General features: G+C 37.6%; 3 protein-coding genes across 3 annotated transcripts in view; 2 read left to right on the top strand and 1 right to left on the bottom strand.

Annotated features, from left to right (window-relative positions):
- The window catches only part of LOC135075530 (uncharacterized), a 194,572-nt gene extending 184,147 nt beyond the window's left edge, over nt 1–10,425 (top strand). Inside the window, exons 9-10 of the mRNA XM_063969955.1 lie at nt 9,605–9,671; nt 10,064–10,425. Coding sequence (XP_063826025.1) covers nt 9,605–9,671; nt 10,064–10,342 — 346 coding nt within the window. The 3' untranslated portion in view covers nt 10,343–10,425. The remainder of the gene's footprint in view (nt 1–9,604; nt 9,672–10,063) is intronic.
- Nucleotides 10,426–10,669: 244 nt separating this feature from the next.
- LOC135075531 (tyrosine-protein kinase receptor torso-like) lies at nt 10,670–24,203 on the top strand. Its single transcript, XM_063969957.1, has 6 exons — nt 10,670–10,930; nt 13,748–13,870; nt 14,603–14,737; nt 15,602–15,797; nt 22,340–22,551; nt 23,859–24,203. Exons 1-6 carry the CDS (start codon nt 10,741–10,743, stop codon nt 24,128–24,130), a joined length of 1,128 nt encoding a protein of 375 aa, XP_063826027.1. The 5' UTR covers nt 10,670–10,740; the 3' UTR covers nt 24,131–24,203.
- A 485-nt stretch (nt 24,204–24,688) lies between these two features.
- Nucleotides 24,689–25,706, bottom strand: LOC135075526 (integumentary mucin C.1-like). The gene is made up of 2 exons (XM_063969951.1): nt 25,582–25,706; nt 24,689–25,494 (listed from the first exon to the last, which is right to left on the bottom strand). The coding sequence occupies exons 1-2, from the start codon at nt 25,595–25,597 to the stop codon at nt 24,884–24,886; spliced, it is 627 nt and encodes a 208-aa protein (XP_063826021.1). The 5' UTR covers nt 25,598–25,706; the 3' UTR covers nt 24,689–24,883.
- Nucleotides 25,707–26,384: the final 678 nt, after the last annotated feature.

The following is a 26,384-nucleotide window of genomic DNA, read 5'->3' as shown; positions in this document are numbered from 1 at the left end:
TGTGGATAAAAAAAAAGAATCGTGATAGACGAAAACTAACCCAACCTAAGCTCAGTGATTTTACTCGCAGCAATTTACAAACCCTAAGGCGTATAACCAATAACCACTTACGTTTGCTTTCAGCCTTCCACATGAAACGGGGAGATCTGATTTTAAGAGCTGATAACGTAAGCCGCCCCCAGATCTTTCTATAGCCCCCTCACTTTGACACAATCCCCCCTGATCCAATAAGCCCGCATTTGCACGTGTCAATAAAACAACAGGATTCCGACCTCGTACGTAAATATAATCATATTCTATGTAGGTAAATATGAAGCCGTACATTTCCTCTTTGAATGTAAAGGAGGTGTTTTTGAAATCTTTCTAAGTAATCGTGGGAAATATGTGGGTAGGTACTTATTATTTGGTATTCGTACCATCATTTGAGGAGGAAAACCAAAGACTTGAAAGACTATAGACATTATTCTGAACTGAGATTATTATTCACAAATTAAAAGTATGACATCAAAATGAGCGAGTGTGAAGAGCAGGTGTAAAAGAAAGAAATAAAGAAACATTTATTTATTACACAGGATGTGCTGGAACGTAATGAACAAACTACAGCTAACATTAACGTTGTCATTTGTTAATTTATGTAGAGTTACTATACTAGAAGACTATACTAGAAGTTACATTTTTTATTTTAAACAGCTTTTCTAGTAGTTCATTCGTTTCAGCCAAATGACGTCCACTACTGGACAAAGGACTCCCCCAAGGCTAGTAACTAGTATTAATTGAAAGTATTTGCCCTCCCATGTCGCTTTTGTCAAATGTCGATATCAGATCAAGGGCCGACTGTACAATTACCGTAACTTTTACCTGAATTTGACGTTTTGACGTAGGTGTTTCCTATACAAAAACTGTCAATATGCTAACAACTTTTTCTTCTTTTGTATGAATCTATAAAATATGTACAGGAGCTATAGTGGTCCCAGTATGCGCCCTTGAAGTAATTTAAGAACAGGTTTTTGAATCCTAAAAATCTAGTCCGTTTATTTACCCTGTGCCGAATTACTATTATGAAATCTTTTCTCAATTTTCTGCACTACATACAGGGTGTAAAAAAACTTATCACGAAGACTGAAACTACGCATTCTGTCTCTCTCTTTATCTTTTTAGCTGCTGCTACGAGTATGTACGACAGAATTGGATACAGCTACTATAACGACATCGTTTTGCGGTTAGAGTGGCTCTTTCAACCAGCCATATTATGTTTTTACAATGTCGTCGACCATCTTTGCATTGTGTAATCGTGAGCAAAGTCAAAGTCGAAATTACAGATTAAGCTTTTTAACCTTGAAGGTCGTCGCGAATTACCCAAACCGGTACAAATTAACCTTAATCGCACTTTAAGTGTTTGCTTTTACATTTCTTCAGTGTTTTGCGGTGAACGCAATGGAAATAAAATTACTAAACAAAACATGCTCTGTAAGTTGATACACTAGCAGTGCAAATACTTGCCATTTGATACAATTTGTCGTATTTTTTCGCTTGATTTTGGAGTTAATTAAGATATTATGACAAGAATAGTTTAATAAGACTAGCTTGTGAAGAGTTTCATAGGTGTGAGATATAAAATGAGTTAAAATAAAACCAAAAAAAAAAGTCGTAAAATCTCAAGAATTCAAGCCTGAGATTAAGTAAGTAGTCTGACAAAGGAGGAATATGTCGTTTTTCCTTACAGATAGACATACTAGCATACCTTTTAACATCTGCTACATCCATCTAATCTGTCTGTCGGGTCTGGGTGTTACTATGTATAATATGTATGTATTTAAAAAAAAAAAAAGTATATAAGTAGTATATCCGTTAAGCTAGCACCCATAACACAAGCATTAAGTTGCTTACTTTGGGGCTAGCTGGCGATGTGTGAAATTGTCTAAAGATTTATTTATTATTATTATTTATTATTTATTATCTAATATGTAATTAGACATTGCTCGATGTGAAGGCAAAATGACCCCAGAACGTCTTGAGGATGACACTAGAAAACTCAGTTACGAAATCAAACGAAAGTGACTCCTCTAAAATTCACGTCCATGCCAAGCATTTCCTAGTGAAAGGTCCGAAGATCGTCTTGCGTGTGACCTAACCTAACGGTCGAATGCCGATGCATTTTGCTCTCTGCACTCCGGTAAAGGGTAGGGAGTAGGGACCGAAACTATCGATTTTGTCGATAAAGTGTATGGCGACACATATCATTCTGATTCATCGGAATCAATGTCTGAACAAAAGTTGCATTAGGGGCTCTCGGACTGACGTGTAGGGGCATCAAATAATATCTTATAGGTTTATCGATTTTAGGTATTTGTTGTGGCCCATTTCTTTACTCCAGTTTTAGCCTCTGTGGTCTAGTGATAATGTATTTGTCTCTCGATCCTCGGTCATGGGTCAGAATCTCAGGCTCAGCACACAAATTCAAAAATTTACTCTCAGTACTTACTAATTGTCTACTTTATTATACAAACCACAGTATTCATTTATTTACTTAGGTGTTATCTAAAAACTTAAACAGCAAGTTTGAATAATTTCATGCATTGCATCGCTACTAACGCGCGTTAGTCGCATTTGCAACGCACTACAGAAGTACCAGAAGAAGAGGATTTAGGACGCTATTTGGATCAAATATGTAATTGCTCAATAATGAATAATAAATAAATAAAATAAAATAAATAAATAAGTGATGCCAACGCGCTACTATAGGTGTACCAGAATCTCATGGCAAATAGGGAAAATTAACTTTGTTGAGAGCAATACTGGGGAAATTGGAATAAACGATCTTGATACTGTTTAATTTTTTACTTTTATGACTTTAATATTAATGAACATGAAGTACGAATATACATTTTAGGTAGGTATGTGTATGAAGAATGTTGTTGTACATCAGGTTTTTAACATAGGAAAATGTCTTGGAATTTAAATAAATCGTATATTACTTTAAGTAACTAATTTTATTATGCATCATACTTTTAACTTATCACTTCATTCAGAACTAGAAAACGATTCTAAGAACTCCACTTGTATTTCTTGTTCTTCAATAGACAGATGATCAAGATAAAGAGGTATTGTAAATAAATTGCTCTTCCAGCATTTCAATGGAGAAGTTCCTGATGTTAAAAACACTATATTTCTCTGAATGGGATTAAAATATATACCAAAACTAAAAAGACGGTGAAGTTTTTTTTGAAATCGATCAAGAAATGTCTGAGAAATAAATTATTTATATTACCTACATATTTTCGCTTGGAACTGAAACATAGGCGGTGCCGTTCTTTTTGTATATGGCCAGGTCTGGGATATTTTAAAAAAAAGATTCAAAATTTTACTAAGAAAGAATCTTGAGTGACCCTAGCTGAAAAATTAAAAACTGCTAGGTTTAAAAAAAATGAACCTGTCCAGCAAAACAGCACTGGCTGGATCAGGGGTGATTTACTGTTTGTACTCCGAATGACTGTCGTGAATACACCGATCAAAATGGCGTGAATAGTTATGCGTAACTTTAGGGCCCTGTAACTTATTTATTTGTAGAGATATTTTCATGATTATTTCACAATTGTTATTAGTTTTACTTATATTTATTTCAGGTTTATTTAAAAGAAAAAAATTGGAAACTTCTCCATTATTCAATCTTGCTTGATGAAATCTTTTTCAATTTTCTTTACATGGTCATAATAACATCTGCACCAATTTGTGAGATATACCTGAAAACCCCGATAAAGCAGCTATTAAGTAAGAATAATATAAAAAACACAACCCTCCTTCTGACGCAGTTGGGTAATAAACTAAATGTATCAAAACATTTCAGTCCAACTTACTGTCAACTCGATGACGCGCTTTAGAATCAAAGATTGACTTTGAAGTATGCCTTATTTTACAATTCACTTTGAAAACAATATGCGTTGCTTGAACTTTTTCGACTTTTTCAGAAAAATAACAAATAGTCAAGAAGAGATTACAAAAATTTTGCAGCGGCTGACAGATTTCATAATTTTCTTTGACAGGTGACAATTAAACCATAGACAATTGCCATATGAAAAACACTACAGCAGCGCGACTGCATCGCTACAAAAAGTCGCCGTGGGCGAGGGCCCTATGGCTCAAAATCAATTGAGGAAACTGGTCGCATATTGATGAATTTCGCAACTCTAGGAGCTTTATCGACGGGTTATCTCGACGATTGTCTTTGTATCCCCTCGGTAGAACATTGACTTTACGTTACGGGAGCCAAACCGTACCCGACCGTTATGGAACTATTAACCCCCGAGCGTTTCGAGTGAGTTATAAAGTTAAGACCCGATAATCGAGGGGTTAAACATGCATATTTAGTAGGTTTTGGGTTTAATAATAAATTAATCGTTTTGTTCATAAACATCATAATTAAGAACTTATTACTTCATCACTTCCTAAATAAATCTTTAGGTAATTACGACCTAATCCGTACTTACAAGCAAAGTACTCAACCTCATGAAATGTCGAAGCTTAACTATTTCCACTTAATTACTAACATAAAAACTATAGAAACACTTTGCCTCTGTCCTAAATAAATAAATAAATCTGCTCCATTTAGGATGGATTAGATCAAAAAAATAAATCACAGATCCAATTTACACAGTAATCACAGTAATCAATACGAACAACAGTGATTTTCCGATACCTAAACCTAGACGCAGACCACCGATTTTTAGTTAGCCAATAGTCGGGCCCGATTCTGATTTGTATGAAGAATCGGTCGATACCAAATCGGTGTAATATGCGCACTTTTATACATCTCCATACTGATTAACAGTCCGACCCAACTAAAAGTCGGTGGTCTGCGTCTAGGCTAAGTATCTTTTACTACTCGATAACGAGTTTTTCTTCTTAAGGTCGTAAATCAACCGTAATTGGATAAATAAAATGACACAGTACTTAAGTGAGAGATTACCTAAGGATTAATATGCGTGTGAAAGGGTCATTTTCTTTAAATCGTACTGTGATATAATCCGATACTGATCGCTGTAGTGTGCTTGAGAATTTGTAAGACTAATATAGGGTGTAAGGATTAATACATTATTTGCCACAATCGAGCAGTGAACTCCGATCACTGATCCAAATTTTAAGATAGATTCGGCCTATTTAACTATTTATTTATTTTTGGGAAGCATACAGTTTGTAGTAGTAGTAATGCATACAGTATTAATTAAATTCATAAAACTCATCGAGAACTTAAGAAATTGATTCTACATTTTGTTTTATTAATTATTATGCTTCGTCTATTTATTTTTTAAGAAATTATTTACACATGGGTTAAAAACAAAGTAGTCTTTAATTTTCCAAGAAGAAAGTTATGCAGATTGTAAACTAAAAGGTCCATTATCACTGTTTAAATTCTTGCCATCTTTGCTTTTAAGTTTATAACGGTGTCTCTTAAATATATTTACACCTTGTATGTTCTTTAAGGTCAAAGGGCAAGTGAGTGGTCGATGATACAGATCCAGATCCAAAAAACCGGTCCCACAGTAATGCCCTTCCATTTCTGCAGAAGCCATCGACTTTTATGGGGTTCTGTGTCATTGCAAAAGCGATCATTAGAGGATCACGTGTCACAATAAAATCCAAAGGATCGAGAACTTTTAATTGGTTGAATGCGACGAAGTATTAATGATCCAAGATTTTCATGCTTATTTTTTGTACTGTTTATTTTTTTTTATCTTATTATTTTTCAGTCTTGGGATAAGTTTATTGGGGTTATTATAAACTCTATTTTATATTTTGACAAAGTGAGGCACATTTTATTTCCACTTTAGTAGAGTGAATGGATGATCAGGTACGAATGACAACATATTAATCTAAACACTGTGGCATCTTATTAAATAGCATCTATTTTACGACAACAATTTTTATTCTGAGGTGCTGTGGACCTCTTTGTGGTTTGTGAGGACTGTGAACATCTTTCACCAGTATTGTCTATTATTTATGACGATCTGTCCACCGACACCTGACTGTTAGTAGACTGTAAAATTAAATATGACACAGATTTTATAATGTGCTATTTAAAATGTATGTTGTTGAAAGAAATGTCATGATCAACTCAATATTTAATACTTATAATACAAGTGTGCGTTACGATAATTGGAATTACAAAACTTGTACTCAAAATCGTGATAACGTGTAAAACAATATCGATTGTCTATGTTATTAACTACTGTTCCTTTTCGTTTCCTAATTTGTTAAGAATGTATCGTATAATATTTTGCCATAGTTTTTTTATAGGCTTGAAATTTATTGAAATCCAATTTAGTAACCCTGTGGTACAAATTATCGAACCGGTTGGCTAAATTGGACCGAAGCTCTGAACTCGTACTTTGTTGATTTGTGCTAAATATACAACAATCATGTTAATTGATACTTTTGAAATAGTAAGTTGAATAATGTATCTTTTATTATATACGATGGACATTAGCAAAAACAAAAGAAAACTATGTGTAAAATGGGATTGAAAAAAACTGGTCCAAATTAGCGGACTCTCCCTTATGTGAGCGGCTCGGTAAAGCACGTTTGCGTAAAACTTACGTCACTATAGTTAGAACATATATCTGCGCAAGAGTGACCCGACCCATGACCTTAGGGATGTGGCGATTACATTTCTTTTATCGATAATTAAAATCAACGTCATACTTTTCAATAATATGGTAACGTAAAGGAGTATTGGTGCAAATCAATAGCGTAACTTTGTTTCGTTCAGATAAATTAACATTACAGCTCACACTATTATACATTTTTCAACACGTTAAGTCGACTAACTTTGGCGCCGTACAAACTTTAGTTTTCCAAATGGATAGACACTTTACACAATTCAATTTCAAATTCAAATTCAAAATATTTATTCATAGCAAAATACATATTGCGTTGAACAATTTACAAAAATACATTACATTTTATTTAAATTAACTATTAACATGTCATTTTAAATAATCATAATAAAAATAAAAAATAAATAAAAATCATTCAATTGATATATTATTTAATAAAAATGTCATAAATTATTAAATTGCAATGAGTCAAAAATATGTCCAGCCATTAAATATTATACCTATCATTAATACAGTATTCCGCGACAGAGTAATAACACTATCTCAAAAGTAATGATTTTAATTTTCTTTTACAAACCGACAATTTGTTAATGGTCTTCAGTTCCATTTCCATCGGGAGCCCATTATACAGACGTAATGCCTGATAGTGAGCACTGTGTTTAAAAACGTTAAGTCTCGGCCAATCTGTGTTACCTCTAGTAGGAATGTCTTTTCTCCTGGTGGTAAGTCTTGTTTCTCTTTCCAGGGGAGTCTCCACTTTGTTTGGGTGTTTAATTATGTCACAAACGAACAATATCTTGGATAGCAAAATATAATTCAATGCCTTTATCAAAGGGCTCTTTTCAAGTGTGTATCTCCTCCTACACTCCCTGAATACACAGATTGCCCTACCATAATAATGAATCAGCGTTATTAGTATACATTTATCTCAATACAAAGTTGCCCTAACATTATCGGCGCGTACTATACTTGTATACATACTTAGTTGATTAATTAGAGGCTTAAATTACAAACAGTAATTATAATATTCGCGCTTTCAATAATTCGTAGCTAAACACTAAATAGGCCGATGTACTTAAATAGATACAGCTAATTACATAGATGTATTTACTCTTGTAACTTACTATTAATTTATTACGCGATTCGTAATTATTCCGGCGGATCCCCTTTGAATGTTGATTAATGAGTAGGTAGGTTGCTAGCACTAGAGGAACAATATAGCATTAAATAAAGTGCCTGCGTATCTACGAGCACTTTGTGTAGAGTAATTAAAATTGTAGAATAGATAGAGCAGTCTTTATCGATGTAGAATTAAAGTAAACTGTTAAAATATACCTATTACCTATAGGTACTTACAAAAATAATGTCTGTTGACTTTTGTAACGTTTCCATGCCTAAATCGCCGAACCATTTTTTCGAATTTGTTAGACGTGATAATGTATTATTAGAAATTCGTTTTGATAGATTGGACCTTGGGAAATAATATTAAGCTTCCTTCTTTCGCAAAAAACCTGAAGTTATAAAAATAACGTAACCATTTTTGTGGAAAACAACACATTTGTAGAGATATGACAATACATCTTTGTACTTTTTGTTATGTGCTTTGGCAAAGTGAGTCAGTGGAGTGTAAGGCTAAATATTGGATTAAAAAATTAAGTACAACTTTCATAGAAAATATCTCGATATCGACATTTTCATCAGCACATCACTAATCATTGCGTATGGTAGCGATACTACGCATCGCTACGGCTAGCCCACCCGAGTGGTGCAACCTAATCTCCACCGGGTCCCGATCATGTTTTAATGATAATATAATCATTATTTTGCAACTGTGTTTACTGTCATCATTACTTAGATTGGTCTCCTATAATAGCATGAAATAGCCTCAGGGTAGGGGTCAGTCCAACTTTGTATGTGATTGTAACTAGGTACTCTTAGTTGAGTATGAAAGCACTAATGTCAAGTCTGATAATGATGCGCAAGCGGAGCTTACACCTGGGCAAACACATCCTAAGCCCACAAGATGTAAAACATATTGCCCCCCAAAAGATACTGCATCTAATGGATGCAGGACTCGGAGGCGAACTGTAAGGAAGACAGTGGCGATCACAATAGACCGGTACCGGCCGCAGTGATAGGTACTGGGACTTCATAGAACCAGAATAGCCGCTCAACACAAAAAAAAGTCTGATAAGCACAGTCTAATGATCAGTTCCTCCTATCTTTCTGATTAATTTAATAAACGTGTTCTGATAATTTTGCCCGTGACTACGTAACTAAGCTAGCAATGGTTTGGGTTTCAAGCTGTAATTTATACGTCGAAAATATGGAGCTCTAAGAAATAATATATACATTTTTCGTAACGAGTACCTTTTTCTGTACTTAGTTGAGGTCAGCTCTCCTAATCGCTCTTTTTCACCAGACGTGACAGAATCAACCTTGAATGGCTCTTTAGTCAGCTTATCCTGCTCCAAATTTATTCCGTGGGATGAGTTGACTAAATAATTTTATGATTTTTGCGTTGTCAATCTCACCTAGCACTGGTAAATACTTTATTGTCACAATGGGTCGATTCAAAACATTCATTATGGCAGCTGATAAGTTACAATAAGTTTGAGCAGCCTCACTCAGTTCAATAAATTAAGAGTCCTTCTTGACATTGAACCTTGCTGAAAATATACCTACTACTTACAATTTGTCATGACAAATTAAGTTTTTCAGTTTTCACCATGTTGAAAACTGAAAAAGGCTTACGCCCGTATTCACAAACATTACTATGAGGTCTCGCAATGCGTGTGGACGAACCAATCATGCTCTATTCAACGCTGTGCGTTCGATTTGCTACTTTACGTAATCAAGCATCGTTTGTGAATACGGGCGTTTATCTCTTGTCTTGTCCACATTAAAAGGTATCTAAATGTATTATAATAATGTATTGTTTTCATATTGAATGTTCGTCTACCTCTTGCCTGAACAAACGTTATTGTCCGCAGGAGCGCGGAGATCACAGCCCGGGGGCAGGTCGAGCAGAGCCCGCTGTATGTACAAAAAGAGTTTGAGGTAAACTAAAAATGATGCACTGGATTCTTCATACTCATTGTAAAACTCCTTCGTCCACCATTACCATAGAATTCGCACCATTCACCGATGTAAAAAGTAGGAATTTACTACTGTTGCTAAAATCTCCTAGTAAATTCATCATAATGAGATCATTGACTCTTCAGAGACAAAAAGGATAATTTCACCTACAGTCTCCACGATGGCACAGACGGAAAACGTCACTAAGTTGGAAGAGAGGAGATTTTGTTATTTCCATATTCCATCCCCTCTCCATCTTATCGGAAATCTGATTAGTTATTCAAACACATCTCTCACCTCCGCTTTGTGGAAACCAAGCCTAAATCTTAAATAATACAAATATAAACAATTATTAAACTAGTATTCCCTTACAGACTGAAGAAGCATTCGGAGACGAGTGGGAGGTCAGCAGGTCTCGGGTACACTTGGGCGCCCTGATCGGCAGCGGTGCCTTCGGCCGGGTGCACGCAGCACAGCTGGACATGCCTGGCGGAGAGACCATCACTGTTGCTGCTAAAATGTTGACAGGTTTGCACTCAACTGTTCTGGGTTTGTTTATCACCAGGACCTCACGAGTAGTCGTAGTAACTGGATTGCACTGCTCGAGTTGGCGCACTCCTATCCTAGCACACAATGAGGGTTTTCGCGTATGAAAAATCCGCCAGATGGCAATACGTAGACGCGAGGTCCAAATGCTGCATGATTGGTTATATTTGACATGACATTGACATATATATTAAAATCCACCAATCACGCAGCAGTCAGACCCCACATCCACGTCCCGCCATCTAGCCGATCTTTTATACGCGAAAACCCTCATTAGGCGAAGTTTTGAGAAGAAGTGATGTACTATTTATCAACGTTAGTAGCCTGATGCGAAGTACCGTCTTGTGGTGTCAAGTCCTAGAAGGGGGAGAATTGACAATGAGAAGGGACAAGGAACAGAAAAAATTGTAGGGAGCGAAGCAAAAGCTCGCGGGGAAAAGAACCTCGAGCAGTACCCGTGCGCTCTCCCGACATTCAGTTTGTACGCCGCGAGGAAGGAAGAACTATGGGTGGCGCAGGGAATTGTTCTGGATTTGCACATGGTCAGAACTTGTTAGGAGATGAGTGGGAGGTCAGAAGGTCTCGGGTACACTTGGGCGCCCTGATCGGCAGCGGTGCCTTCGGCCGGGTGCACGCAGCACAGCTGGACATGCCTGGAGGAGAGACCATCACTGTTGCTGCTAAAATGCTGACAGGTACCCACGATCCGACCTTCATAAGAGAAAATACACTTTATAGGCAGCTTATAACGGCTTTAGTCGCATCCGAATCCGAATGGAGAAACCATCATCACTGTTGCTGCTAAAATGTTGACAGGTAACGGTCTCACATTGGTAAGGGAAAATGTAGACCTCTACTTTTTCCCATGGAGCGTACCCAGGGCCCGCGATCGAAAGGGCTCCATCTCACGTTTCACCACGTATCGTTTGCTGATAAGAAAAAAACTTAACAGTAACCTGCAGTTGTTCGTAAACGGTCTGCTGTACTATGTTTTTTTTTAGGAAAAGGGCCCACTTTGTTCCTCAAATGCCCAAACATGGACCTGGTAAAATACACTTAATTTGAATGTTAACGACTATGGTTGTATCTGTGTTAGCAATAGATTTGAATTATGTAGGTATGCTATGTTAAGAACCCTCTTTTAATAGGTACTAACCTACTTACTCTAAAATTTGTAAGTGGCATCAATAATCTCCCTGTAAAACTAATAATACTAGTCACAAGTGACATCAAAGTTAACCGTATTGTACAACTTAATTCACGGTTCAATTTGATTAAAACTTGGAACTCTCGAGCAATATTCTCACCAGTACACAGGTGCTACATTGTAAAACATACTGTAATACTTACAGAAGCTGTAAAATATGTCTTAATGAGATGTCTTGAGTCAAGAAGCGACATGATGACCCAAAATTGTTTTTGCGACATTTACGCCCGTATTCACAAACATCACTATGAGATCTCACAGTGCGCGTGAACGCACAGGGTGACACACGAACCAATCACAGAGCTATATTCAATGCTGTGCGTTCGATTTGCTGCTTCACTTAAGCAAGCATCGTTTGTGAATACGGGCGCTAAGAGTTTCAGACTCATTGTTTATTATGGCCATAAACGTACGCCATGGGAATTCATGTAGGAGAAAATTATTGTCTACACTTGATGTCTAACGCAATTTTAATCTTCATACATTGAACGCATTAAAAGTTATGTGTTTTAAATAACTTATAAGGTTACACAACCAACTTAATTTAAGTTACGTGGTTACGGTAGTTTCTGAGCTAGATAGTTTATATGATAACGAACGAGGCGACAATAGTTGAAAGGTTTCGGTTTTGAGGCGCCGATCTGAGAGTCGTTGGTTCGATCCCCATTGAGGCTGAAATACTGTAGTCTAAACTAGGTACTATGCTAGTGAACCCACTCCTAACACGAGCTTTAATTTTTAAAGGAATATCAGTAATTTGTTAATCACACTATTAAATACCAATGATTATTATTTTCCCGCGACCTTTACCAGATCGTCGGTCCACCTAGTAGGAGGCCTGCCCACGCTACGTCTTCCAGCCCGTGGTCGCCACTCGAGAACTTTCCTGCCCCAACGGCCATCGTCTCTACGAGCTATGTGCCCCGCCCACTGCCACTTGATTTTAGCAATTCTGCGAGCTATGTCGGTTACTTTGGTTCTCCTGCGGATCTCCTCATTTCTGATTCGATCACGCAGGGAGACTCCGAGCCTGGATGCGGGCAGCGCAGGACCGTTCATTGTGGAAAACCTTGGGGGAGGCCTTTGTCCAGCAGTGGACGTCATTTGGCTGAAACGAAGATTATTATTTTATCGACTCAATCAAATTCCGTCCCCTGCTGTACAAAGGCCTACCCTAAGTATTTCCACAGACAACCGGTCCTGCGCTGCCCGCATCCAGGTGCTTCCCGCGATGTTTTCAAGAGATTTTTTCGCTGTATACACATACGTATTATTTTGTTGTGACGCTAACGCTTTTTATATTTTTCTTACGGCTATGCGGCCCGACACGTAGAGCGCGTTTTTCCAACGCTTTTCAACAAAACACAGACTTTTGTTATTTTTAAATAATATAGTACAAACTTTATTTTATTAAAAACATGGTTTATTAAAAGTTAAACACTCCTCAGACAAACCAGCTTTACATTGAATATTCCAAACATAAACTTTTAATAACATCAATCTACGAAGTTAGAGGTACCTACGCTTATTTCATTTTCAAGGGTTCAATTGCTGTTTCCAAACTTTTAATTAGGTAGCTATAGGGGTGATTTGTGTTAAGCATAACCCCCCCTCATTTTTTGAGAGATTTAATTAAACCGCTCAGAAACATGTACAGAAATCTAATTAATGTGAACTTTTCAAAGCAATTTGACTTTCAATATTTGTTTCCAAAGTGCCTATTAAGAACAGGACGAAGCTCAATACATAAATTTATTTCAATGCATTGGAGTGATTTATTGAATTTCAATATTTAGACCATTCCACTAAATAGATGTACCAATCACAGGATAGAATCTATTACTGACTAGCTGACCCGGCGAACTCTGTTCCGCCTTAAAGGCAATAAATAAGCCATCGCAATTTTTGCTTATTTGCTCACCGTTTAGACCTACGTAGTCCACTACGACAAACATTTTTAAAACCAAAATCAGCTCAATCGGCCCAGCCGTTCTCGAGTTTTAATCAGACTAACGAACAGCAATTCATTTTTATTTATATAGATATTGAAACTAGTGAACATTCTTTGTAATGAACCACGCATAGTACCTACACATCATAGGTAGGTCTTCAGTTAGGACATTTTTACTGGTAGACTCTATATTTTCAGTAGGACATAATAAATGAGTTCGTATTTCAATGGTCTATCTAAATTAACAGCCTGATGGAGCCAGGACAGATAATCCAGCTCATAAATTCTAACTCCAGTTGTATTGTCACACGACAGATGATATGACGAATACTTAACGAATAAACCTTTTCACAGAAAACGTATCAGAAGAAGAAATGCAGGACTTTCTTCGAGAAATCGTCATGCTCAAGCACGTCGGCTCCCATAAGCACGTGATCAGACTGATAGCTTGCTGCACCAGGAGAGCCCCCCTAATAGGTAAGTAACCTTTAACGTCTGTAGATCTAAGAAACATACCTTCTGGCAGTAGCTTTTAGTCATTATCAAAAAGCGCTCAAAATTCTACTTAAACTCAAATATTTCAATTGAAAAAGTGGTTAAACAAGGTAAAAGGTAAAAGTGGTTAACAACAACTTATTTTTATTTGTTTGATTGGTTAAATGCTCATTCATTAGAATTGGATCTGTTCTTGATTGCCATTTAAATAAAAATGGACCTTACATACATTAAGGATAGGTACGAGAGTTGAATTGGAGAAAGGAAAAGCGTAATACAAGCTTCAAAGAACATTCAGGAGTTGGCGTTACTCTAGTTGACTCTACATTGCTAAGCTAAGGCTGTAGGATTTATTTATTTATAACTAGCTTTCCGTCTGCAGCTTCGCCCGCGTGGAATTTTGTCTTTCACAGAAAAACTTTATCGCGCGCGTCCCTGTTTCAAAAACCGGGATAAAAACTATCCTATGTCCTTTCCCGGGACTCAAACTATCTCCCTGCCAAATTTCATCAAAATCGGTTCAGTGGTTTAGGCGTGAAAGCGAGACAGACAGACAGAGTTTTCTTTCGCATTTATAATATTAGTATAGATATAAGTAGATAGTATAGATAAGCAGGCTTAAGCCTTAAGTAACCTATGCATTCGTCTTATTACTCGTATGTCTCCGGCAAAAAAATTGTAGAGTACCCTGAATAACCAATTGTATCTCTATAGCACTCTTGGAGCACGCACCCAGAGGAGACCTGCTCACTCTGCTCAGGGCTGCCAGAGGGCGGCGGAGGGATCAGGGATCCAGTGTCACTCGCCGAGTGGGCAGCGACACCCATGGCAGGCCGTCGGAGGCTGACAGTAAGTTGTAACACGTATTTTTATAAATATGAAAGCTCATTTTCAATGAGCTCCTAGAGCACGCACCCAGGGGAGACCTGCTCACTTTGCTCAGAGCTGCCAGAGGGCGGCGGAGGGACCAGGGATCCAGTGTCACTCGGAGAGTGGGCAGCGACACCCATGGCAGGCCGTCGGAGGCTGACAGTAAGTTGTAACACGTATTTTTATAAATATAAAAGCTCTTTTTCAATGAGCTCCTAGAGCACGCACCTAGAGGAGACCTGCTCACTTTTCTCAGAGCTGCCAGAGGGCGGCGGAGGGACCAGGGATCCAGTGTCACTCGGAGAGTAGGCAGCGACACCCATGGCAGGCCATCGGAGGCTGACAGTAAGTTGGAAAACGTATTTTTATCCACAACGAGGAAGCTCTTGGTCTGCATCTCCCCCGATGGAAAGTAATGATCAGGTCGAAGGTGGAAGCGAGTTTCTCCCGGTATCCTCCATAGAGAAACTACTACCCACAGATATCTCCATATCTGTGTGGCTACCTTACCACTGCCAGAACACAATAATTTTTAAAACATTTAAAAGTAAAGGTTTTTTGCCTTTTTGATTACAGAACCCTAAATACCCACGCTTTATCAAAGTAACTTTCACATTGAAATAACAAAAACTTTTCAATCATTTTATAACAAAAAATAATAACGGTTTGATATTTCTAGCTAGAATTTTATTTATTTATTCCTTTTACTCATAAAATTTTACAAATGGCAGACCTACCAGTCAACGTAATGTAACTGTACAACAAGCACATTATTTTGGTATCGTAACCATGCTCAAACTTAACATCACCTGAACTTTTTCACGCGGCAATGTTGCTTTCCAGCGGAATACACGAATCTTGGTGATTCGGATCCGGCGCTCTCAGATGGGAAGCTGTACGTTGAGGAGGAAACTTTGAAGAGCAGAGACCACTACGTGGCCGAACCTGCCCTGCAGCTGGACTGCAGTACCATGAGAGAATATGCACTGCAAGTCGCATTGGGCATGAGGCATTTGGAAGAGCGAGGAATCACGCACAGGTTGGTAAAAAATAATTATTTTTAATTGCTCAAATAAATATGCATATTAATGCTAAATATAATTGTTTTACGAGTGGGTTCAACACAATAGTCCAGTGGGATGAACCAGAGCGTTCCTTGGATATCTAGTCGCCGACTCTACAATCCGACATCTTCCCCATGCATCTTCAATCTTCCGTCATGCACTGTCGCAAATATGTATTTCTTTATAACTGTTGTGTTTTAATCCTAATGAGCATTATTTCTAAACTATTTGTGTCATTCACCTATCTCTCCCACCCAGGTTAACTAATTTCTCATAGTTGATAAGTAGCGAGGGATCGAATCAGAATCGATTGCGTGTTACCTACGTCATGATATCTCGTTTGCTTATACAAACACAGAGTTCATTGTTTCCATAGGTTTCCCATGACCTACAAGGCTACAAGGTCAAAGTTGGCAAGTTGAACGTTCCCGAACATTTTCCCATTGTTCTCACCTTTTTCGGTAAATTCTAAACGTTCTGTAGGCCTAGGATGAACTTGCCATGATAAACTTTTATCGAAGTATTTTACAGATGTTATGCGATAAGCCAATACATTTATCGTCTAATCATCGAAAAGATTTTACCACGTCACGCATCCTAACCCAGCTGATATCTCTCTGTTTTCAAGTGTGTTAAATTCTCTTTACATATGTGGTGAGTTATAAATAGCAACCTTTCCGGGCTGGAACGGGTAACATAATTAATTTACAGCTGATTTTCGCAGCAAAAGCTTTTTTAAGCCTCTTTGGAGTGACGAATTCACAAGCATCGTTTTACCAGTTTTATTTACAAAATGTTCATTTATGGCCCATAACCTGCCTCGAAATATGCTCTTACTTTTCTACCGTACCTACAGTAGTTTTTTTATCCACCACTTGGTCTTGGCTTTCACTTCATCTAATGGAAAATAATGACCAGGCCGAAGATGGAAGCGAGCTTTACTCGGAATCTTCAACCACAGAGGACCTATGATGAGTTAAGCAAATAATTATGTTGTTTAAATTAATGTTGTAATTATTAACTTGGTTATTTGAGTAGGGATGAGCTTAGCTTTCTAATTTAAATAATTTAGCAGTTGCGGCTGTTCATTGTACTGTCGACAGCATTATTAATAATTTAAAATGTAACTTGAAAAATTGCACCTATTACTTACAACAATATTATATTTATCTTTAAGTTAGCTTAGGTTGACTAAGAAATTAAGAATCTGAGGGTCCAAAAAATATACTAACCTAAATAATCTGTAATTTTAATTAGTTTATTAGGTAGACCTACGAAATACGAACATCGCAACATCGTTTTTATTTTAGCTCAACATAACTTTATTTTAGTAGTTAGAAATCAGCTAGAATTTACGTTATAAGTAATATCAATATTTATATCCAAATTGTGCTTATTTTTTGTTTATTTAATACAAACTAACAACCTAAAACAATTCTATAATTTGTTTCCAAAATTGGCTGGACATAATGCCTTGCGGTCAACCCCCGAGAGACTCCAAAGACAGTTACAATACAATGCCGTCCGTAAAATGAGCGGACCTTTGATTTCTATAGAGACTTCAGTTATAAACGTAGACAGAAAATCCTATAGAGTTGACATAAACGCGAAATACCACTCACTGATTAACCACGAAATCTCATAAGCTACATATAACACCCACAAACTTGAAATATTGTGCACTAGATATTGACTAAGAACGGATTTTACGAAACTCCACCCTAAGGGGGTAAAACGGGGTCCACGCGTACAAAGTCGTGGGCAGGCGGCCGCTAGTAGGTCCTGGGACAAAAGATTGGAGGTATGACCGATGGCGGGTTAGATCTTAAATCTTTCGGTGACATGACGTTGTTTTTACATGAAATAATTGTACACAAAGGACCGTAGTTAATTTGGAAAGTTCTCATCTCATCAATAAACTATCAAACTTAATACTTAACTAAGTACAAAACATGTTCTTCCTCTTTTACTCATGCTGAAATTTGTATCTTGTATTTCCTATCCAAACTCTCTATTTGACTCTATAATGTAATTTAAGTGAACAATTTGTTAGACGAATTTGACAATATCTAGCATAAATTATTTGACCCAGTTGTGTGAGACGAAGTTGCAGATTTGATTCCCGACTAAGATCCTGGTTTGAGGACCTGTGTGAAATAGGTTTCCCACGATCAACAAAATCTGCTTAACTATCAGGGATAAGTTAAGGATTTGAAGTTTCAGTTATGGATACGGTTACGGATAATATTAAAATTATATTATACCGGTTTCGGTTACAGTTACGGATATTAGAATTTAAAAAATGTAAAATTCAAATAGTAAGATCCTGGGCGACCCATATAGCCACTTTATTTACTATGACGACACCTATGATAAAGGTAAATAGGCGGGGGATATTAGATGGTGCCAAGGAATGCCAGGCAAGTAACAAATATTAAAAAATAAGATTTAGACTCCGCCTTTATCCGAAACTATCCGAAACTTTTGAATCGGTTTCGGTTACGGTTACGGATATCCATAACATCCCTGTTAAGTATATCACTAACATGCGATATAGTACAAAGCAACCAACAAAGCGTTTACCTGTACCCCTTCAACATTTATTTTCGGGACAAAGGGCCTGTAGTCTAAGAATGCCCTTTTTCTAGGTCCGACCCTATCTTTGTACGAAAATAAATAAATAAAATTGGTCCAGTGGTTTAGGCGTGAAGACGACACGGACAGACAGGGTTACTTTTACATAACTCGTAAGATATATACGACTAAATATTCATCAAAAATATAGAGACACGGGTCTCAACGCGACATTTTTTATACAGGGTGGCCAGGGAGTTGACGTTCAAAGCTAAAATTTAGATTCCTTACATGAAGGTGTATCTAAATCACCACCATGTATGTTCTACTATATTGCTTAGTTTAGTTAGGAGATAGAGTTAATTTTGTGATTTAGAACGTGGTGAGAAACAACCGTGAAGCTTTGAAAGTTGATCTTCACTGCTAGCTTCTCTAGCGTAAGTAAGTAAAAACAAACTACAACTGCTCGCCAGAATAAGAAAAACATTAAAAACCAACCATAGATCAAAGGAAAAAAATAAAAATTAACTCTATCTCCTAAAGTAAACAAAATCGTAGAACATACATGGGGGTAATTTAGATACATCTTGATGTAAGAAATCTAAATTTTAGCTCTGAACGTCAACTCCCTGGCCACCCTGTATACTCGTACATATTATGTAACTCGTATAAAAAATTTCGCATTGAGACCCGTGTTTTTTTTTCTCTATTTTAGTTGACTATCAACTCGGAAAGGGATAAACACCGTATAGCCTTTCGCGAGGCGAGACGTTTACATTACGGTGCGGATAAGTGTGCGTTGCAGTATGGACATTCATACAAAGAATACTGACCGCCTCGAGTTGATACGGTTACGATCCCTTTCCGGGTCGATAAATGTGCGACGTCCTTTATACTGTACACTGTACACACTGTACAGTTTATAAAGGATCAGTTTATGAGGGAAAAAAGTACCTCGTGTATAGTCCCCCGTCTGCGCAGACCTTACTAAGTAAATATCCATTCACTCGTGTTTCAAAGACTCCCAAGGCCGTGTAATTAAATGTTAGGAACAAGACAAAACATTTAAACTCTCCGTACATTTATTTTCCAATATCTAACTACAAAACTAATTAAAATTGGCAGGTACCTACTTAACTTACAAAAACACAGGTGTCAATTATTAGTTGTACTAAACTCTATGGCGATAATTTTGTTCTCAATTATGTAGGTACTCGTAAGTAGGCATCCATTTCTAAATAGATATTAGATAGTAAGTCGTGTATCATGAAACGACGCTCAAAACTCAATTCACACTTGAGCATCGACTCAAACCTGCGAAAAGTCTAAATGAAATTGCTCACTTCTAACTAGGCCTAAACTAGGCCTATAGATTCCTTTGCATACGGTGACTGTGTAAATTGTAATTAGAATTAATTAAAAAATAACATTACATTCATTTGAAACAAACACAAGAAAAACAAAAAATAAAAACAAGATATAAAGTCCTATTCAATTTCCCGGGAGGACATTCCACTAAGTAAATCTTAATAAAAAAAAGAAGTTCAGTCTGGTCTGTGTTCGTTGTAAAAATATCTTGACCTATCCCCTATATTTCTCTCTACAATAATAACCTTCCACATAAGTATTAACTACTTATACTGAGAAATCGAAACACATACGCGATAGCTACAAGGGTAAAATAACATTATTTTCCCGGCAGTTTTTCTAATACCCAGTACCCAAAAACCACATTAAGAGTATGTCATAACAACTGTAGAAGGCCTTGACCTTCACGCGAGCTAGGTTCTGCCGGGAAACGCGTGGAAAATTCCCAGAACTCACCCCAGCCGGGAAATCCCGCCCGCCACGCCCTGCTTCCCGAATATTCCCGGAACGCGGTATCAACAGGCGCTCGAGATATATTTAATTTAACAGCGAAAAGCCTTCAGGTACTCGCCTCGGTAAACAAACTGGTTTTTATATAATATTACGTCATTCGCTATAGGTTTTTGAGCTTGAGTTTTAACTATACGTTTGACTGATCTTTAAGCAATTTTTCTAAGCTTGCAGAATTTGGATTGGATAACTTTTTAAGTTATTAGAAGCTTGGTACATTACCTGGCTAACTCTTAAAGTAATCTAAGTCATATCCAATACAGTAGAGGCAATTTCAGATAGTTTCAAAAATAAAAAGTCACCTTTACATTATTTTCATAGCATTGAGCGTAGATGTGAAATATTGCTATATTTAGGTTAGTAGGCGTTGAGTGTTTTCTTAACGTCATCCTATAAATGGGTTAAATTGGCATTTAAATAATGTTTACTTACAAAGAAAAATAGAAAGTTCTCTTTGTACCATTCCTAAGGCTAACTGTTGCTATAAATAACCGTTCGGAGAAAATCTATTACTTTATCGTAATACCCTTTAGTAACCCTTTCCTTTAGTTGTGAGTTTCTTGGAACACATAGATAAGTTTATAACAATTATTAATTAGGTATTATGCGCTTCCTTAACAAATTAGGTAGGCCCCGTTCCGACCGACTTTGCAAAAACAGAACGTGTACACCTGTTGCTTAGCAACCGTTGCTAAGCGAAGCTGGAGTGGGTGGAGGGGGCTCCATTCCATTACCTCCCCTACTCCCCTAACCACAAGGTTAATATTCCTTTGTAAAACGCGATAGATTTTTTATCAGCCGTTATTTTTCCTAAAACCTTGGGTACACTAAGGTACAAAGTTATTTACTACAAAGGCCCGCAATTTGGAGCTGGTTAATATTCAAGTTATTACAAGAAAGAAAAGGAATTTCCCAAGTTTCTTAATTGTTCGATTGAGGTCAAACACTTTTAATTCTCCAATTAATTTATATTATTAATTGGACCCCTATTTTATCTAACTACGTACCTTAAAGTTTGTTTTTGGGAGACTTCTTTGGGAACAAAATGAATAGTTTAGGTAGCAACGAAAGTTACTTCAAAAGTAACACAAGCGTCAAGACAAGTGATACATTAAATTGGTCTACAGTTGACAGCCCATCAGACTTCACATTAGTTGCAAAATAACTTTTAATACAACTACATCTACTCTGTTTTGCTCAAGGTCAGCTGGTAGAGAATGACGTATGGCATTAAGCTCGCCTTTTTGTACAGAACATTGTTGTGTGTGCAATAAAGTCTTTAAATAAAATAAATAAATACATACGATACTACAGTGTTCAGCTGGAATAGTGCCGTATTTCGTGCTTTTACCGATATCTTTCAGTGGTTTGTTACATAACTGCTAAAGGAAAATTTAGTTTAAAACCTCCCAAAAGTTAAAGTGGCGTTAGAGGTGATTTTAAAAGGTGTAAAATTTCCTTCCAACCGTTTTTCCATCGAAAAAGGAAGAAATGGAAGGAGATGTCCTCCATCCGATTATTTTCTCAAACCATTCGAAATTTCTTTAGGCAATATTAATAGATTTTAATAGGAAACAATAACGTTAGGAATCCAAAAGAAAAATATTATGTAAAAGACACTAACCTGTAGTAATAATATACTTACTTATCCCTCTTTCTAACGACGGGACGTGTTAAGTCCCTGAAAAGGTACTAACTACGTGTACTAATTTTTTTATGTTTGCCATTGCTATGGATGATCTATTGTGCAAGCAATGTATCATCATTGCCTCTCTTATATTACACAACTTTTTCCTCCATTATTGTGTCAAACTCTACTATTTTAACTTTTTCCTCCTTTATTGTGTCAAATTCTACTGATAATAGAGCCACAGGATCAGCCTAAGCTAGTAAAATACGGCTTTATAATAGTCTGCACTCTCGAGACAAATAGGCGCGTGCGTACGACATCACTAATCAACATGAAATCAAAAGTACCAATGACGAATCGACTTTGTGTCTAATTAACAATCCTTTAAATGTTAAAAGGGAGCCTTTTATTTAATTCAAATATTATTTATTCCAGAGATCTCGCAGCCCGCAACATCCTCGTGGACGGTGCAGGTGTGCTCAAGGTGGCAGACTTCGGGCTCTCCAGGTCTGGGGTCTACGTGCACACGCGATCCAGGCCGGTCCCGCTGCGGTGGCTGGCCCCAGAGGCCATCCTGCACTCTCAGTACTGCAGCGCCAGCGATGTGTGGGCGTTCGCTGTGTTACTGTGGGAGATCGCTACATTAGGTAATAATCAGGCCTTAGCCTCTTGAGGTCTAAATGCACATGCGGTCAAGGCCGTGGAGGCCTCAGAGACCACAATGCACTCTCGGTTTTGAAGCGCCAGCGATGTCTGGGCGTTCGCTATACTACTGTGGGAGATCGCTACATTAGGTAAGACCGCCTTGCTATATAAAGCAGACCTTAGCCTCTTCAGGTCTAAATGCACTAAGGCCGTGGAGGCCTCAGAGACCATAATGCACTCTCGGTTCTGCAGCGCGAGTGATTTGTGAGCGTTCGCTGTGTTACTGTGGGAGATCGCTACATTAGGTAAGACCGCCTTGCAGGCCTTAGCCTCTTCAGGTCTTAGTGGACTAAGGCCGTGAAGGCCTCAGTGACCATAATGCACTCTCAGTACTGCAGCGCCAGCGATGTCTGGGCGTTTGCTGTTTTACTGTGGGAGATCGCTACTTTAGGTGAGACTGTTTTGCTATAAAAGCAGGCTTTGGTCTCTCCATGGCGTAAGTGCACTTGCGGTCAAGGTTGTGGAGGCCTCAGAGGCCGTCGTACATTCCCAGTTCTACAACGCCAGAAATATCTGGGCGTTTGTTGTTATATTATAGGAATTTTACTGCATAAAGTTACCCTATGGATCTCTGGATCTCTTTAAAGCTAGATTCGGGAAGTCAAACATATAAAATAACTTATTGAATTCTGATTTCTATATTTGTTTCCGGTTTAACTATTAGCGTTTTTACTTTTCCTATAAATTACGGCGTTATAAAATGCTGTAGCGCAACAAAATAAAACTTATTAGTCAACACCAATCCTTACACCAAAACATACAGTTTATTCACTGACATGGCCACGCTTTAATTGTATTACTCGTATTATACTCGTATTATTTATCAACACCGATTTACCTTTCTTTGATAAAACTCTACTGGCAGCGCCACCTACCGGACCGATCGCAAACTCGCGTAATTAAGGCCTCTCGAGTAAAACTTTTGCTAGGCGCTCATGAAAACGTGTATTTGATTTGACAGAAAAAGCACGTTTAATAAAGTACTTACCATAAACAGTCACATTAAATAAAGCTCATAGCAGACTTGTCAACTCGGAAAAGGATCAACACCGTATTGCCTTTCGCGAGCTGTTATCGCCTTTCGCACATTGTCCATCGCGAGGCTAGGCGTTTACGTTACGATGCGGATAAGTGTGGTTTGTATGGAGTTTAATACAAAGAATACTGACCGCCTCGAGTTGATTCGGTCACGAGCCTTTTCCGGGTTAATAAATGCTACGTCCTATAAGACAAATTTTATTGTTTTCAGGTGGCTTCCCCTACGCAGAGCTAAGCAATCATCAAGTCCCGCCGTTCCTAGCAGGCGGCGGGCGCTTACCCAAGCCTGCCCGAGCCTCTCCCCGCCTCTACGACTTGATGGTAGAATGCTGGGCCGAAGACCCCTTCGACAGACCCTCATTCGCCAGCATAGTCGAGAAACTGTCCATCCAAAAGCAACTGTACGTAGACCTCGACTCCTTGTTGGCATCAGAAGATATGGACACATTCGATGATTACGAATTCAGCGAATGTGAACGGTGAAAAGACTGAATATTTATATTGTTGTTACCCCATCGATTTTGCACATTAAATGTTTTATGATTAATGTTGTTTCTTTGACGTTTTTTATTCTACCCTTTGGATATCGTTACTTTATTGAGTTTAATAGGACAACCAACAAGACATACCTACACTAAATTAATCTTTACAACGTTTTCGAACTTATCCTAAGTGCTGCCTTATTATAGGTTGCCGCGGCACCATAAGACTTTATAAGGCACAGGATACATAAAGTCACCAAAATGTGAATCTTAAAATTGAATGGTTGAGAAGCAACGATATTTTATAACATGATGTGCTCCATAAATGAACTCCAAAGCTTAATGATGGACTTGTTGAAATTTAAAATCGCTTTTGAAAGTTCATAATTTGTATTAGGCTGAAAATTGTGCTGTAGACATGAACTTTGGGATGCTTGTTTTTGTTTGAGAGTGTTGTTTGCAAATCAGGAAAAGTTTTCGACTGAGATGGTGAATGATCACAGAACAATCTGGAATTACTGGAAAAGCATTATTTCCTATGTGGGTATAAAAGTACACCTTAAGCCATAGGATCCTTTTATTAATTCATTAAACGAAAATAATTAACACTAGTTATTATTGTAAGTATCTATCTTACGCTCATGTTTGATTTCTGTTATAATATCTTTGGAACCAAGTATGTTCTTGTGGTAAAACCAAAAACGTAAGCATAAATCACTTGACTTTCACGCGAATTTCTATTTCAGCAGTCATTTTACACAGGTATGTTGTTAACATCGTCCCTTGGTTTGTTTCTTTTTGGCGTCTGTCGTCCACCAGCTGTAGTTGCTTTTGTCGTTGGTGCTTCTGTCGTCGTTTCTTCTGTCGTTGTTGCTTCGGTCGTTGTCGCTTCGGTCGTTGTCGCTTCAGTCGTTGTCGCTTCTGTCGTTGACGCTTCTGTCGTTGGCGCTTCTGTCGTTGACGCTTCTGTCGTTGACGCTTCTGTCGTTGCAGCTTCTGTAGATGGCGCTTCTGTCGTAGTATCTTCCACAGTCGTTACCTCTTCAGTAGTTGTAGCCTCTGGTGTAGTTATTTCTTCTGGAGTAGTTGATGCTTTTGTTGTAATGGTCGTTATAACCTCTGTGGTTGTTGAAGGCAGTGTGCCCTTCAATGTCATTTTCTTCGGTGGTGGCTGTGGAGTTTTCTTTTCTAGGATAACCTTAACAATACTCAAAGGCATCCAGTGCCCAGGCATATCTGCTTCCACTGGATTCTCAATAAACACTAAAGGATCCTGTACTGAGTTACGGGCACGCTTGGCTAATACACCGAATGACAGCAGAATCAATCTGATTGTTGTTGTAATTGTAAGTTGACGATGTAACGCTAAAAAGAGAAGAAGAATGTTTATTTAACCGTTAAGATTAAACGGCAAGTAAGTAATTATTATTTTTTGTTTATTTACCTACTTACTCATATGTGACAACATTTTTTATAATAAAACTATTATAGGTTGTAGGTTTTTAGCAAGACTGTTTTCGCGCTCTGAAATCGATACAGTTCTTAAGTAGAAAATATAAATTGTTTTGAAATAGGAGTACGGCACTTTACGATCAAAAAGTTATTGCATTTGTAGAGTCGTCATCATGTTATCGTTTTCTGAATTTATTTTATGGTATACATTACATGAAAAGTTGTAAATATGTTGGGGTAGGAAATAGTCATTCTGAAAAAATATTTCGCGACCTTATTTCAATATCATAATTTCAGTCTATAGCCCTATAGCTGTTCCTATGTGAACGGTGAAGTGCTACACATAACGAACTTCAGCTTTTCTTCCAGCCACTAAGGTCATCGGTCCAACGATAAGGAGGAAGCCTTCACTACAGTTGTGGTCTTCATTCGAGAATTACTGTTCTGGTAAAATAGAGTGTAAAAATAAATAGTGCTGATTTTTAGAGCCTTTTTTAAGCCTTGTCTGAAAAATGTGTATTGTCTTTGTCCCTCTTGGAAATTGAATTCGGAGCCACAATTCAAGAGAGTTTATCTCTTAGATAAGAAGGGTTCTGTAATAAAAACGATCGGCGCATAATACCGATTATTGGATAAATGTATTCTTATATGAGTATCTTTAGAATACTCGTATTACGTATTGTTGAGTCAGACAGAATTTACATTTCTACTGATAGTACCAAACAGAATATTGTTTTCTTCTTCTAATCCTAAATAATCTATTGAGTGACATTGAGTCTAACCTTAGCGATAACAGCTTAAAA

The sequence above is a fragment of the Ostrinia nubilalis genome, chromosome 10 (genome assembly GCF_963855985.1).
Source record: "Ostrinia nubilalis chromosome 10, ilOstNubi1.1, whole genome shotgun sequence".
NCBI classification, from domain to species: Eukaryota; Metazoa; Arthropoda; class Insecta; order Lepidoptera; family Crambidae; genus Ostrinia; species Ostrinia nubilalis.
The sequence above is the reverse complement of the archived record's forward strand: the minus strand, read 5'-3'. Positions and strand labels throughout refer to the sequence as shown.